The 17,475-nt window shown below is 30.7% G+C and overlaps 1 protein-coding gene and 1 long non-coding RNA gene across 2 annotated transcripts; both read right to left on the reverse strand.

The window, feature by feature from the left end:
* Positions 1-4,447: 4,447 nt before the first annotated feature.
* On the reverse strand, positions 4,448-5,535 carry LOC136077744 (uncharacterized). The gene is made up of 3 exons (XR_010637243.1): positions 5,104-5,535; positions 4,867-4,935; positions 4,448-4,592 (listed from the first exon to the last, which is right to left on the reverse strand). It is a non-coding gene; the product is annotated as an uncharacterized LOC136077744 (long non-coding RNA).
* Positions 5,536-5,730: 195 nt separating this feature from the next.
* LOC136078701 (nucleolin-like) lies at positions 5,731-10,912 on the reverse strand. Its single transcript, XM_065794488.1, has 4 exons — positions 10,858-10,912; positions 10,330-10,815; positions 5,979-6,131; positions 5,731-5,867 (listed from the first exon to the last, which is right to left on the reverse strand). Exons 1-4 carry the CDS (start codon positions 10,910-10,912, stop codon positions 5,731-5,733), a joined length of 831 nt encoding a protein of 276 aa, XP_065650560.1.
* Between the last annotated feature and the right edge of the window lie 6,563 nt (positions 10,913-17,475).

Below are 17,475 nucleotides of genomic sequence, written 5' to 3' on the forward strand. Positions count from 1 at the left end.
ATTTATATAATAAATAAGAAGAGTAATAAATCGTTTTAATAAATTGTAAATATACAGCATTAAAATTGAGTATAATATAAATATAAAACTCATAATAAATATACTAAAGAGATCGTATTAAGAAGTATATAACACGTATAATATAAAACTCGTATTAAGAAGCAAATAAGTAGCAAAGTTACCGGTAAAATTGTCAAACAAACAAAAAATTAATTAGTTAAAAAAAAAATAATTTTTTAATTATTAAGATCATTACATTTTAAAAATTTCTTTTTTTGCTTGAAACTAAAATGAAATTAAGGACTTCACCGTAAACTTAAAATCCTTTTGACATTCATTCCATAATTTAGGTCCTCAATAAGATATATAATATTTGAGAGTTTGTTACATTTCCGAGGCAATTTATAGTTAATGTTTCTATTTGATCTTAGATTATACTTATCATTTAGCTTTATTTCGAACTTATCATTAAAATTTACTGGTAAAAGATTGTTGTAGTATCTATACATAAAAATTAGATGCTGATAGATATTTATTTCAAATATATCCATCATTTTCATATCTTCCATAAGAGGTTTTGCATGTTCACGTTTAAATGTAGAGTATATGATTCGGCAAGCGTGTTTTTGTAGCTTATAAATTTTTTCAAGTTTTGTTTTATGCGTACTTGCCCATGATATATTAGCATAGTTAATATATCATGGGAAATATATATATGTATATATATATATATATATATATATATATATATATATATATATATATATATATATATATATATATATATATATATATATATATATATACATATATATATATATATATATATATATATATATATATATATATATATATATATATATATATAGCTATTAGAAGCCTATGAAAATACTTTATTAAAAATCTTTGGAGAGAAAATTGACAAACTGGAAGGAAAAATAGAGTAATTAAAAAACGAAAATATATCACTAAAAAATAAAATTGCTTTAATAAACAACGGGATGAATTTTCAAAACGAACTATACGAAAAAACTTTCAAATAGAAAGAGCCCACAGAACTGAAAAACAAAAAGAATCTGGACAAAAAAAGCGACGAACAATAGTTGTAAAGTTCCTTAACTATAAAGATAAAGAAAAAATATTAGATCATTATAAGCGAAAAACTATACGAAACGAAAACTTTACGAACAATAGTTGTAAAGTTCCTTAACTATAAAGATAGAGAAAAAATATTAGATCATTATAAGCGAAAAACTATACGAAAAAACTTTCAAATAGAAAGAGCCCACAGAACTGGAAAACAAAAAGAATCTGGACAAAAAAAGCGACGAACAATAGTTGTAAAGTTCCTTAACTATAAAGATAAAGAAAAAATATTAGATCATTATAAGCGACTAAAGCTTTGGAATGAACGAATATATCTCAACAACGACTACAGCGAAAAGAACGATTGAAAAAAGAAAAATACTCTTTGCAAAAGCCAAAGAAATAAGATCCTCAGGTAAGTATGCAAAAGTAGTCTATAACAAACTGATAACACGCGATTAATAATAACAATAACAAAAAGAAATTCTTTAAACCTGTGCACATGAAAAAATAATTATAAAAATGAATGACTTTTAATTGCTAACCTATAATTTTTACGAAAAATACATTATATCAGATGAAAACGCAGACCCAGATGTAAATTTTTTTTAGTGATATGTGCACGGACAGTTTATATCATTACCCCAGCACCATTAAAGAATTTCTTTTTAAAAATATAAATGATATAAAAAATGTGAAAAAATCAGAATCCTCCACATTAATATAAGGAGTTTAAGCAGAAATAATGAAAACTTTCGGCATTTTCTAGAAGAAACTGAAAACATTTTTAATATTATATGTGTTACAGAAACTAGGTGCTCTACTTACGAACTTGAAAATAATTCTAGTTTTCATTTTAAGAATTTTGAATTAGTCTCATTAGAAAGACAAACAAATAAACGCGGTGGAGGAGTTCTGATATATGTTAAAAAAAACATTGAGTATAAAGTTAGAAGCAATTTGGGCGTTTCTGACGAAGATAAAGAGATCGCAACAATTGAATTAATTATTAACAAAGGAAAAAACATACTTATAAGCAGCTGCTATAGGCCACCTGACGGCGCTTGCGAAAATTTTAGCTCTTATTTGCAACGTAATATAGTTCACGCTGGTAACAACGAAAGAAGAAAAGACTTTATAATTGGGGATTTTAATATGGACTGTTTTATTTATAGCGACGACAAAAAAGTGAGAAGTTTCTATGATGAAATTTTTTTAGCAGGCGCAGTTCCCCTAATCAATCATCCAACTAGAGTAACTAAGAAATCTGCTACCCTCATTGACAATATTTTTACTACAGACATCTTTAATAACTCCATTCAAAAAGGTATCATAAAAACTGACTTATCGGACCACTTCCCTATTTTCCTAACCTTTAACACAACATTATCTATTAAAATTAAACAAAACAGAACTGTAAAAAAACGTATTTACAACGACAAAAAAATAAATGATTTTAAACATCAACTATCATTACTTCATTGGGGGCATATCAACTTTAATGAAGATGCAAGTACTATTTATAATAAATTCTTCGAAACATTCTACTTAGTATATGACGCGAACTTTTCAATATGTGAAAAATTAATAAGTCATAAAACCTTTAACAGTCCTTGGATTACAAAAGGCTTAAAAATCTTCAAAAATAAAGCAAAAGTTGTATATAAAGTATTTAAAGACGAAATCTTCTGCAAATGAAAAAATATATAAAAATTATAAAAGTTTATTTGAAAAAATTCGTGAAAATCTAAAAAAAAAATATTCTAATCTGATCAATAAATTTAAAATCAAAAAATCACTTAAGTTCTTTACCACAAACTATAAAGTTTGAAGACGTAGATATATGTGAACCGAGCAAAATTGCATACATTTTTAACAAATTTTTAACTGAAATTGGAACCAATCTTTCTAAGAAAATTCCTAAGACCGAGAGTTCGTTTGAAGACTACTTGTGTACTATAAATAAATCTTATTATAACAATGAGTGTTCTTCTGAATTATCCCAGGACGAGCTTGATAGAGCCTTTAAATCTCTAAAAAGAAATAAAAGTATTGGTGCTGATGAAGTAAGTGGTAACATAGTCGTAGATTGTTATAAAAGTCTGAAAGATATTCTTTATAAAGTATTTAATGCATCTATAAAACAAGGAGTTTTCCCGGATCAATTGAAAATTGCGAAAGTTATACCAATTTACAAACAAGGCGACAAAACAAATATTAACAACTATCGCCCAATTTCGGTTCTATCAACTTTTTCAAAATTATTAGAAAGAATAATATATAATAGAATATTTAAATAGTTTGACCAAATTCATATACTATATACCAAACAGTTTGGCTTTAAAAAAAATGTTTCAACTGAGCACGCAATTATTCAATTTGTTACGAAAATCTCAGAATCTTTCGAAAAAAACAATATACCCTAGGAGTCTTTATTGATTTTTCGAAGGCTTTCGATACCGTTGACCATAAAATATTGCTTAAAAAGCTCGAATACTATGGAATTAATAACAATATGCTAAAATGATTTCATAGTTACCTATCAAACAGAAAGCAATTTGTTACCTATAATGATGGCCTTCAAAGTGACTTTATTGAAATAACCTGTGGTGTTCCACAAGGCTCTATTCTAGGTCCTCTTATGTTTTTAATTTATATTAATGATTTAAGTAAAGCAGCTAATCTTCGGAATATTATGTTTGCTGATGATACGAATTTGTTCTAATCAAACAGTAGTATTACCCTGCGCGATGCGCGCATCACAGGTGATTTAGAAGTGATTCAATACTTATCGTAAGTGGTGATTTAGTACTTATTGAACGGTGATTCTGTAAACTTTTTATCACTAGTGATTTAGTGGCGATTAGTCACTAGTAATTAAGTAGTGATTATCACCGCTGATTTAGCACTGATACATCAGTGATTTAGCAGTGATTTAGTAGTGATTCAATACTTATCATAAGTGGTGATTTAGTACTTATTGAATGTTATTTCTGTAAACATTTTATCACTAGTGATTGAGTGACGATTTGTCACTAGGGAATAAGTTGTGATTATCACTGCTGATTTAACGCCGATTCTTTTGTTGCGATTACTTATTGTTATTAGTGATAAATTACTTATATTGTAAGAGTTTTTTGCTTATAAATAATAGCTTTAATAAAGTTATTATAAGGAAATATTTTAAATTCAATATTTTAAATACATAGATAAATAACTATTTGAATGTCTAATTAATTTTATTGACTGCAGAGAACGTAAGATAAAATACTTACTAAATAGTTAAAGCAGATAATTAAAGCAATAAAACAAAAAATATTTTATAAAACGTTTTATTGTGTTTAATGACACAATGTGTTTTAATCTTTTAATAACAGTTTTTTAACGAATTTTATCAGGACAGTTTGTCTTAACGTTAAACAGGCCAGTTTGTCGTATTTCTGATTGTGAAATTTATTATCTTTAGTGTGTTAATTTGTTGTCCGCATAGTGACTCCCGACTGCCTCTAAAAATAAAAACATAGCAATCAAAAATATGAAGTTTCATCTTTAAATGTTCAAAGTTTTTTCCCTACTATATTAAATTAATACTAATAAGTAATAATATTAAAATTTTATATATATATTGCTATTAAGCTTTTAAAACTTTTAAGTTATTCTTACCAACTGTAAATATATATAATGACAATAATAATAATAATAATAACAATAAAAAAACAAGATACTATTTAACATAAATAAATATTTTAAAATATACAAAACAAAAATACTAAATAAAACCTTTATCTATTGATGGCATAAGTATTGGAAAATGTCATGGATTTACCCATTTAGGTTGAAGATCATCACCTATATAACAAATTTATAATTTTAAAAACAATTTAGTATAATTGCAAGTAAAGGTAACGACTTTTCAGAATTTCAGAAGTTATATTGATAAACCAAGTTTATCAAAATAACTTCTAAAATATGATAATGATTAATTAATAATAATTAATAATAGCATAATTATCCAACTTTTCCATCAATTTTAGTCATCTCAAGTTTCTATCAATTTTAGTCATCTCAAGTGCCTTCGTATGGTTTAATCTCTGACAATCATTAATTGTATTCACATTCAAAAGTACAATGACTGATAAGGTTCAGGTTCAACAAGTTCACGTTCAGAACAGCTTTCTAAAATGTAAAACATCTATATATATCATAATAATAATGTTACTGTTTATTATAATAGTTATTGATAACTATAGTTATTACAGCTATTTAAAAAAAAAAAAAATTTGTGTCATTAACAACTTGTAGTCAAAGCAACAACATATTATTTATCTTAAAAAACTAATCACGTGGGATTGTTCCATGTTCAATAAAATAGCTAATTTTTCCATATTTCTACAAGATTTCTAAAACTTTAAAATAAACAAAATAAAACGAGGTAAATCACGAACCAACACTAAACAAAAATCATCAAAAATTCTGCAAATTCAGACATTTCCGTTTCCTAAATGAGTTGCGTTTACGATGGTTACGGAATTAACATGCCCATTAATATTTACATGAATTAATATTTAAAATAATGCTAAATTACAATCATAAAAGAATAAAGAAAATAGTTTTTTATTTCATTAGTAAAAGAAAAACAGATTATTATAATGTTTTATTATGATTTTCAATGTTTTTTTTCTCTGTGCGTATATTCAACACGCCAGCTTGTCGTAACCATTCTCCCATAAAACTGTGGAGTTGTATATCTTTGGCATCAGCATGCTGACTTTTAACTGCCTCTAAACGATTAAAACCGTACTTTTAAATTTAAAATTGAAATACCTTTTCATATAACACGAGCTACAAAATTTCTTAAAATATACTCTGAAAAAATATTTCTTTGTATATACCTATAATAGCTGAATAAACATTTTTGAATTCAGTACAAAAATTGCACTTCTGAGAAGTGCCTTTAATATTATAGTTTGATGCAACATCTTTTGTGATAAGTTTGTTCATCACCTTGTATATACTTTTTTTTGGGTGGTTGCAACAAGCACGAACTAAAACGACCACTTGTATTAATAATTACTCACAATAATTAACATTAGAATATTCATAGTAACCAGTGGATGATCTATGAGGGCACGTATTTCTCTCCAGGGTTGATCAGCAACCCTGTAATTGTATCTGTGTATACATTATTTGTATGTGTATACATGTAATTGTATGTATTACCAGTCAGATCAGGTTATCCTGCTACTGGTAACATGTAACCCAGTACAATCTGCTTCATGTCCTGCTGCCTTGTAGAATACGCCATTTTAGGCAAAGGCTAGGAGATGCCAACTCCGATTTAAAACACCCCTGGCTTGAGGCTCTTGGTTAAGTAAAGGCTAGAGATGGTGTCTTGATAAAAATTCTCATCTTGGGCAGATGTTAAATGCACCAGGCTACTGTCTTGTAGAAGGCCTCCTCGGCAAAGACTTAAGGGGTAAACAGATTCTATCTGTTGACCAGCCTCGCAACTCTTCTTCATCTATTAGACTGGCTCAGATGTATTTTTAATACATTGTTTCCAGTTTAGGATGTTAAATGCTGGATCTTCTTGACTCAATGCACGGAATTTGCTTGTGCCTCTGTTTTTATGACTAGGCAACTCATTCTATTATCTCCTAATGAGGGTACAGCTCTAAAAATCAGTTTTATGGTTCTGAGGCCGGCTGGTAGTCAGGTTTGCCGAACTCTGTGGTAGCTCTCAGAGAGACTGATTCTATCAACAGCTGAAAAATATCAAAGTATTAACAGTGCCATGTTGCGCATGGATGGTGTCCCTGTTTGTACTTTTGATGTGCATTGCTTCGGCCACATTTGGAGCCCTTTGTTACGGCTTAGGGTTTATTAGTAGTAATGAGGCAATTGCTTGGGCTATTAAACGGTGTTCTGAAAACTATCTATGCGTTGAGTCAAGTTCTTCAAATTAATTTAAAAATGAATAAAGTACCAAAAACTATAAAAAACAAAAAACCATCATTACTAAGTTCTCTAAACCTACCATTCACTAATATTCGTGGTCTTCGAAGTAACTTTTCTTCTGTTGAGTCTTATCTCTTGCAAAGTTCACCAGACCTACTTGCTCTTTGTGAAACTAATTTGAGTTCGGCTGTCTCATCTTGCGATCTTAGTGTTGACGGTTATCTTCCTCTAATTCGTAAAGACTCCAATAGTCACATGCTTGGCCTAGGCATTCACATTCGTAAGAATTCACCGATTTGTCGTGAAACTAGGTTTGAATCCACAGACTATTCTTTTATGTGCTTTCGTTTAGCACCACTTCACTCTATTGCTTTTCTCTTTGTTCTATATTGCTCTCCTTCATCTCAAGACTGCACTCTTTTTGACGTTATTTCTGATCATATTGACCAAGCCCTCTCTCTTTATCCATCAGCTAATATAGTTGTTGTCGGTGACTTTAATGCTCACCACTCTGAATGGCTTGGCTCTAGTGTCAGTGATTCTGCAGGCATTAAAGCCCACAATTTTTGTCTTTCTTAATCCCTAACTCAAATAGTCAACTTTCCAACTCGCTTTCCTGACAACCCGAATATTCTACCATCTCTACTCGACTTATGTCTTGTTTCTGATCCTAGTCAGTGCTCAGTTTCTCCACATTCACCCTTAGGTTCTTCTGATCACAGTTTGATCGCTCTAAAACTAATATCTCATTCTTCTTCATCACCTGAATCCTCCTATTATCGAATCTCTTACAGTAAAGCTGACTGGGATTCTTTCCGTGATTTTCTTCGTGATGGCCCTTGGGTAGAAATCTTTCGTCTTCCTGTCGACAAATGTGCTTCTTACATAACTTCGTAAATTCAGGCTGGCATGAAATCTTTTATTCCCTCTCGACGATTCCAGGTCAAGCCTCACTCTCCTCCATGGTTTTCCTCACACTGTGCTGCTGCGATTGCCAATTGAAACCGTTACTTCCATATTTATCAGCAAATTAATTCTCCAGAAAACAGACCTCTGTTTATTACTGCTAGAAACAATTGTAAAAAGGTTTTGTTTAACGCCAAAACCCGCTATTCTCAGGTCATGAAATCTCGTATCTCATCTCAAAAATTAGGCTCTGGACTTCTGGAGGATCTTTAATAATATCAATAATAAGGGCAAATCTTTAATTCCACCTCTCTTGTATGGTTCAGACTTTGTCACCTCACCTAAAGACAAAGCCGAATTGTTTGCTAAAAACTTTTCATCAATATCATATCTTGATTTCACTAGTTGCGTTCTACCTGATATTGCCAACAAACAGGTTGATCCATTGCTTGACATTCATATCACTCCAGCATCTGTATCTAAAGTGATTTCCTGCTTAGACTCTTCTACAGCTTGTGGCCCGGACAACATACCTGTTATTGTCTTGCAGAAGTCTTCTCCGGAGCTGTCGTCTATACTCTCAAAACGGTAAAGCGGCATTTGTTATCCCTATCTTCAAAAATTCAGGAGAGCGATCTGATTCGTCTAACTACCGTCCCATAAGTCTTCTTCCTATCATAAGCAAGGTTTTTGAATCTTTAATTAACAAACACTTAATTTCTCATATTGAATCTAATAACTTACTTTCTGACCATCAATATGGATTTCGATCTTCTCGTTCTACAGCTGATTTGCTAACAGTAATAACTGACAGGTTTTATCGTGCATTAGATAAAGGTGAAGAGGTTAAGGCCATCACTTTTGACATTTCAAAAGCTTTTGATAAAATTTGGCATGCTGGTCTTCTTCATAAGCTTTCTTCATACGGTGTATCCAACAACATCTTTTAAATTATTGAATCCTTCCTTTCCAATCGTAGAATAAAACTTGTCCTCGATGGACAACACTCCTCTTCTTATTCTGAAACTTCAGGGGTTCCTTAAGGTTCTATCCTTGGCCCTATACGTTTTTTAATTTACATTAACGATCTTCCAGATATTCTCACATCTAAGGTAGCAGTGTTTGCTGATGATACTATCATTTATTCTTGTCGTGATAAGAAACCAACACTCACTGATTGCTTGGAGGGGGCATTTGAGCTTGAAAAGGATCTCACTTCTGCTACAGCATGGGGCTCACAGTGTCTGATGAACTTTAATTCAGTTAAAACTCAATTTTTTTCAGCCAATCGATATCGCAATAATTTAGATCTTCCTATATTTATGAACGGTGATGTACTCGATGAGTCACCTACTCTTCATCTTCTAGGACTAACTCTTACTTCCAATCTTTCTTGGAAACCTATACATTAAATCAGTTGCAAAGTTAGCATCTGCTAAGGTTGCATCTCTTTATAAAGCTCGTCACTTTCTTACTTTGGATTCTATTCTCTATCTCTATAAATCTCAAATCCGGCCTTGTATGGAATACTGTTGCCATACCTGGGGCGGATCTTCTAATGATGCCCTTTCTCTTTTAGACAAGGTGCAAAAACGCATTGTAAACATAGTTGAACCTGCTCTTGCAGCCAACCTCCAACCATTATCACATCGTCTTAATGTTGCTTCTCTTTCTCTTTTCTACAAATACTATAATGGGCACTGCTCTAAAGAGCTAGCGTCTCTTGTGCCATCTACTAAAATTCATTATCGTGTTACTCGTCATTCAATTAAGTGTCATCCTTTTTCTGTGACTGTTCCTAAGTGCTCTAAAAACGCTTATTCGTCTAGTTTTTTTCCTCGAACATCAGTTCTTTGGAATTCGCTTCCTTCATCTTGCTTTCCTGATTCATATAATTTGCAATCTTTTATGTCGTCCGTCAATCGTTATCTTGCTCTACAATCTTCCTCTCTTCTCTTTCAGTAACTTCCAAATTTAATTAGTGGCTGCTTGCAGCCTTATTGGAAGCGAAGATGTTTAAAAAAAAAAATGTATACTGTATTGTGTGTATATGCGTGTGAAAACGACTTTCCTACTAATATTTTATATATTACATACAGTGTTATCAACTGAGCAAACAACTGGTCAAACTGAGCTAACAACCAGTCAAACTTACTATTTAAATCTACTATACGCTATTACTAAAATTATCAAATACAGTAAACTCCAAATAACTCGAACCTCCAAGCGACCAAGAAATTTGTTCGAGTTATTGGGAATATAGTATATATAAGGGTTAAACAGGGATTCAAAATTAGTTCAAGTTACTGGAAGATCTAGTTATCAAGGTTTCGAAATATCGGGAGTTTACTGTACTTTTTATTATTCTTAAAAAATTACAATTGTATATTCGAGTTCCATCAACATTTATAATAAGATCAAACTCTGCTGGCTTTCTGAAGCATTTTACATATTTGCTGAATGCAATTTTTAAAGAAATATAAACAAAATCACCTCCAGCAACGTTTTCAACATCCACACTTCTTAAAGTATTTTTTAAAGATGTTCCACTTTTAGGAATGTCTTTTATGAAAGAGTTCAAATGTGTCAAAAGCTCGTTTAACGGTTTAGACTTGATATTATTTTCAACAGCCCATTTATGAAGAAAATTTCGAGTCTTGACAGATTGAGAAACCTCACTTTCTGTATTACCATTTTCTTCGCTATATCCTACTTTTTCATCATCTTCTTTATCTTCATCGTCTTCTTTATCTTCGTCGTCTTCTTTATCTTCGTCGTCGTCTTTTTTACCTTCTTCCTCTTTGTTGTCGTTTTCATTAGCTTCTTCTTCGTCGTCGTCTTCCTTACCTTCTTCTTCTCCGTCTTCTTTACCTTATTCTTCTTCTTCATTGAACAACTTTTTAAAACTTCTATAATCTCTCATATAGCTTTTCATGTAGTGCTTGCGCTTATTATCTGCCATTTTTTATTGAGACGAGATATAACAATTTTCGTATTTTGATATATTACTAAACAGTCACTATTTAATAAGCATTGAATCACCACTTACATAAAATTATTTCGGGATATTTGATTTTCGCGTATAAATAAGTAATGTATTAGTGGTGATAGAGTGGTGATTGCGTAGCGATCACAAGTGATCCCCACTTGATCACCGTTGATCAAGTGGTGATCACTAGTGATGCGCGCATAGGGTAATAAGCTGTTTTCTGATATGAATAAAGAACTTAAATGCGTATCTGAGTGGTTTAAATGTGAGAAATTAACCTTAAACCTTGATAAAACAAAATACATTCTGTTTCACCCTACATCTAAAAAAAGTTTTTTATCAACAACCATGCCAAAAATTCTTATTGATGAACTTGAAATAAAAAGGGAAACTTTTACTAGTTTTCTTGGCATTTATCTTGATGAGAATGTTACATGGAAACCATGACTACATTTGCACTAAAGTTTCTAAAAATATAGGAGTCTTCTTTAAGTCAAGAAATTATTTAAACAAAACCATTTTAACCCAACTCTATTACTCATTTATACATAGTTATATTAACTATGCAAATATTGCTAGGGGAAGTACAAGCAAAAGTTAGTTGCGTACTCTTTTTCATCGTCAGAAATATGGAATACGCTTAGTTTGTTTTGAAAATCGACTTACGCATTCAAGGTTTTTATTTAAAAATATAAAGTATTTAATATTTATGAAGTGAATGTATATAAAATATTATGTTTTATGTTTCAATGTAAAATCAATCCGTAATTACACATTTTTAAAGATTTTATTATTTTAAAAACAAAAAATAAGTATACACTACGAAATGATAACTCACTCAATGAACCCTTCGGTCGAACAAAATTCAATCAGTTCTGTATAGCTTATCGTGCACCAAATCTCTGGAATAAAATCATTTTACCTGATTTTGATTTATCAATTACCTTCCCAGTCTTTAAAAAGAAATTAAAAGAATTCATTTTTTTTAATGACAATATTTTGAAATTTAAAAATTTAACTTTTAAAATAACAAATTTACAGTATTGGAAAAAACATTTGCAACCAACATCAAACAATGTTAAAAAGTGTTCCTAATTTTACATGTCTTAAAAACGAAACGAACTATACTACCACAGCAAACAGTTCAGGAGTCTGGAGTCATAGCATGCCATGACATGAGCAATCAGCTGACAAGTGACAGCACACAGGCAGAATTTCGTTGACAAGTGCCATTTTGCAGAGGACAAAACAAGTGCAACTTTTTTGGTTTGTTTCATTTTCTTAAGTCTGGTCCGTGTCAACGTCACGGAAGTGTTTTAATAATTAAAGGAAGTATCCAGAAGTTTCCAGAAGTTTTCAGAAGCATGCAGAAGCTTTCAGAAGTTTCCAGAAGAAGTATCTGGAAGCATCCAGTAGCATCCAGAAATATTTAGAAACATTCAAAAGCATCCAGACGCATCCAGAAGCTTCCAGAAGCATCGAAAAGAAGCATCAAGAATCTTCAAGAACAGGTTTACATAGGTTCATTTTACTATATAAGAGACATGTAAATCGACATGTAATATATATGTAATGTCAGTATATGGAAGTCAATCAGTCAGTATTATCAAGACAGTTTATCGAAGTAAGTTTTATCAAAGTGTTTTATCGAAGAACATCAATACAAGAAGTGAAATACAACAAGTGTTTCATTACATCAATACAGTCCACATCCAACCATGACGCTGTGTTCCACAGAGCATTATTGTATCATCACAAGGTAAATGTAACATGGTAAGCCTTGAGAAGCGTGATTATTTATGTTTATTATTTTTATGACTTCAAGTGCGAAAATGGCTCCCGACAGTCTTGGATTGGAACTAAGAAAGAAAATTATTGGCGATTACGTAAGTGGAATGTCACAAAAAAGTATTTGTGATAAATATCGCGTGAAAAAATGGACCGTATCAAGACTATGTTCCAAATATCGTTCTACGGGGAAGTTGGCAGCAGATAACAAAGGTAGAAGACCGCGTTCCACCACTTCTAGAGAGGATTCTATGATCGTCAGATCCGTCAAGAAGGATCCCTGGATATCATCAGTCGAGATACAAAAGCAATTAGAGCTGCCTGTATCGGACCGAACAATCAGACGACGTGCTGTTGAAGCCGGACTGTTTTCTCGACGCCCTGCAAAGAAACCGCTGATTTCACTAAAAAACCAGGAGAAAAGACTCCTGTTTGCTACATCTCATATTGACTGGAATGTACAGAAATGGCGAACTGTCCTGTTTAGTGATGAATCGAAGTTCAACATCATTGGGAGCGATGGCATTTGCCGTGTACGTCGACCGATCGGAAAACGACTTGATTTACGTTACTGCCACAAGACTGTGAAGCATGGTGGAGGCAATGTAATGGTCTGGGGGTGTTTTTCTGCTAACGGTCTTGGTCCAATACATCGAAACGATGGAATAATGAAGCGTTTCATGTTTAAAAATATCCTGAAAGATGTTATGTTACCTCATGCTGAATGGAATATGCCAATAAAATGGGTTTTTCAGCAAGACAACGATCCGAAACACACTGCAAAAGTAGTCAAGCAGTGGTTTCAAGACAACCACCTATCGGTGATGGATTGGCCGCCTCAATCTCCGGATCTCAACCCTATCGAGAACCTGTGGGAGATCGTCAACCGCAGAATTAATCGTGAAGGCGTTCGTAATAAGGATCAACTGTTTGAACAAATTCAAAAGGCCTGGGTAGCAATTCCACAAAGTTTCATTGATCACCTGATCGAATCTATGCCTCGAAGATGCAAGGCTGTGATGGACAACAAAGAATTCGCCACGAAATATTGATAGCGAAATACAGCTTGTTCAACATTTTGTCGAGTTGTAATTGTTTTGTCCAGAAGGAAATCAACTTTTTTAATACTTTTGATTAATTTATTAATTTTCGCGTAGAAATAATGAACTTTGTGATGAATAAAACTTGAAGAACTTTGTCTCTAAACAGTTACATAGTTATTTCTCTAAATTGAATAAATGCAGCACTTTTATATAAAGAAACTAAATTAGCATTATTTGGTTGCACTCGTTTTGTCCGATACTGTATATAAATACGCTCTTTGTTTTTGTATTTTGTCATTTTATTTGTTTATATTTATTAATAGCTTAAGTTATATTTTATTATAACAATTTATGGTTCTGGCAACAAGATCATTAGATCTTCTATCAGATATCAAGTTTTTTATTTAAACTTTCTTTTTGTTATTTTGTTTTTTAATCTTATTGATGTGGTGATTATATTCTCTATTATAATTTATTAAAAATATAAAAATTCCAATATTTGTAAATATTTATATTAAAAAAAAGAGGACGATTTATACATAAAAAATGTATGTATGTATGTATGTATGTATGTATGTATGTATGTATGTATGTATGTATGTATGTATGTATGTATGTATGTATGTATGTATGTATGTATGTATGTATGTATGTATGTATGTATGTATGTATGTATGTATGTATGTATGTATGTATGTATGTATGTATGTATGTATGTATGTATGTATGTATGTATGTATGTATGTATGTATGTATGTATGTATGTATGTATGTATGTATGTATGTATGTATGTATGTATGTATGTATGTATGTATGTATGTATGTATGTATGTATGTATGTATGTATGTATGTATGTATGTATGTATGTATGTATGTATGTATGTATGTATGTATGTATGTATGTATGTATGTATGTATGTATGTATGTATGTATGTATGTATGTATGTATGTATGTATGTATGTATGTATGTATGTATGTATGTATGTATGTATGTATGTATGTATGTATGTATGTATGTATGTATGTATGTATGTATGTATGTATGTATGTATGTATGTATGTATGTATGTATGTATGTATGTATGTATGTATGTATGTATGTATGTATGTGTGTATGTATGTATGTATGTATGTATGTATGTATGTATGTATGTATGTATGTATGTATGTATGTATGTATGTATTTATGTATGTATGTATGTATGTATGTATGTATGTATGTATGTATGTATGTATGTATGTATGTATGTATGTATGTATGTATGTATGTATGTATGTATGTATGTATGTATGTATGTATGTATGTATGTATGTATGTGTGTATATATATGTATGTGTGTAAGTGTGTGTATTTATATATGTGTTTGCATACAAACAATAAAAAAACTTGAAAGAAAAAATTTATCAGACCTGAACACATTGGTCAAAACAGCAATTTCTTAGTATCTACATTTTTATTGATTGTCAAGAACTTGAGACGATTTAAAAGAAGAAGAAGAAGAAGAAGAAGAAGAAGAAGAAGAAGAGGAAGAAGAGGAAGAAGAAGAAGAAGAAAAAGAAAAGAAGAAAAAAAAAAAATGAAGTGTTATTTTATTAAAACTGAAAAACGAACTTTACACTGAAGATTTGGATGTTTAACAACTAAAAATAATTGTGAGTTTGAACAAAATTATAACCGGATATAAAAACTCAAAAAACAAATTTTTAGGTAAAGACAAACAAGTTCTGCAAGTAAACATTTTCACCACAAACAAGTAATAAAGATAAAAATATAAGCTATGTAAACTATATTATGGAAATATAATAAATAAAAACTACAAAAATAAAAATATATATATATATATATAAATTTGTTGGTGGATTATCCTTCTATTACCTAGCACCTTTCTAAAAATCAAAGCAACAGAGTTATTTTCAATTTTCTCCGAACTTCAAAACTTTTTCTTTTTTTTTAAACTGCATCTTAAAACTATTTTACCTTCAACTGATGACCGAACTTGTATAGCAATTTTAATATCTTCATCATAGCTGTTTAATTCCTAGCCTTCAACTTTGATTAACCTTCAGCAGATGATCAAACTTGATTAGCCGTTTCAATACTTTCATCCTATAAATATGCAAATCATTTTTTTAACGCACCAGTTATATCTGTCTCTTGAGTTAACATCAGCAATATTTTTGAAATCAATATCTACCAAAACTTCTGCCTCGTTTAATCAAATGCTTTGTTGTTCTAGTTACATTTAATTTATATTGCAATAAATTAATTGGATGATAAAGTTGCCTTGCTCGCTGGTTTTCAGACTAAAAATGTTTATGATGTAAAGAGCCTGTTAAAAATTTTTACATCACCCATGCTCTAAAGAAATAAAAATCGAACTCTAGATTTTTGAAGATGAAATATTAAGAGTGTTTCTCAAATCTCTTACGTTAATTATAATGAGTTATTCTTTCTTGTATTTTCTCTTACAAACAATGTTGCAATTATCAACCAAATTTAGATCATATACCTAAACTTGCACAAACTGACGTTGTTCTTTATTAGTTGTCTCCAAGTTTCCTAAATTGTGATAAACCACCTAAACGTGTAAGTTCATTTTTGGAGGTCCCATGCTATAGCACCTTTATTATAGGGTTCACCTTACTTATCTAGTCTATAAGTCAATAGTAATATTTGTTCACAACAGTAGTTTAAATGTTTTTCTATTTATCTGCTCATTTCTGTTAAAAACTTATTCAACTTATTCAGACTCTTTTATGCAGTTTGCTGCCAGTTTACCATCATCTAAAGTCTCAACATAAGACGCATTCTCCTTATAGTTTCCTTTTTCTCATGTCAGTTATTTCTCATTTATCTAACCTATTATTAGCTTTTACATTGTTTTTCTAGAATAATACTAATATTGTTTTTCTGCGCAATTTAGCAAAATCATTATCATTTAAATCTTTCTTGACTTTGGTTTAGTTTTTCTTATTTTTGCTTTTATACTTAACTCGGCTAAATCAGATGTGTCGGAGAAGAGAGTGAGTGTGTGCGTGTGTGTGCCTGTGCGTGTGCGTGTTTAAGTGTGTTGATTTTCTAATAAATTTGGAGTAGTTTTGCAGGAGGAGGGGGATTTTTAAAAGCATACAGAACGTACAAGGGGGTAGGAGATGGTATCTTTTTTTTTAATTATGTTCACCTCCCTAGGTATAATGCTTTTTAACATTAAAGTTGTTTACTCCTTTCCACCTGCTTAGGACGAGTTTTAGATGAACCAAAATAAAAATCCTTTTCTACAACTGCAATACTTACATCAATAATTTTTTTTTTCTGAATTCAAAGAAAAGCATTATTAAGATTAATAACAAGAAACAAACAAAAAATGCATAATGTTCCAAAAATAATAAACTTTTTTTCTTGCAACAAAAACAAATAAAGAAAATGTTTTTTTTTGAAATTTGATATTTCATCATCGTTCGCCTCGATTTCAGGTAATCGTAACATAACTTGTTACGGTTGGAATTCAGGATCTGTCCAAAGATTTTTTTTTAATTTGTTTATTTATTTAGAAACTTAATTCTAGTTTTAGTAACTTTTACAAGAAGTTAAAATAAATGTATACTATTTTATTATTTAATTTTCCTTTAATATTTGAAGAAGTCTTTTTTAAAACTTTTTGGAGTCCTGTTGAATGAATTTATTAGCTATTTGGTGATAT

This window comes from Hydra vulgaris, chromosome 03 (assembly GCF_038396675.1).
Source record: "Hydra vulgaris chromosome 03, alternate assembly HydraT2T_AEP".
NCBI lineage: Eukaryota > Metazoa > Cnidaria > Hydrozoa > Anthoathecata > Hydridae > Hydra > Hydra vulgaris.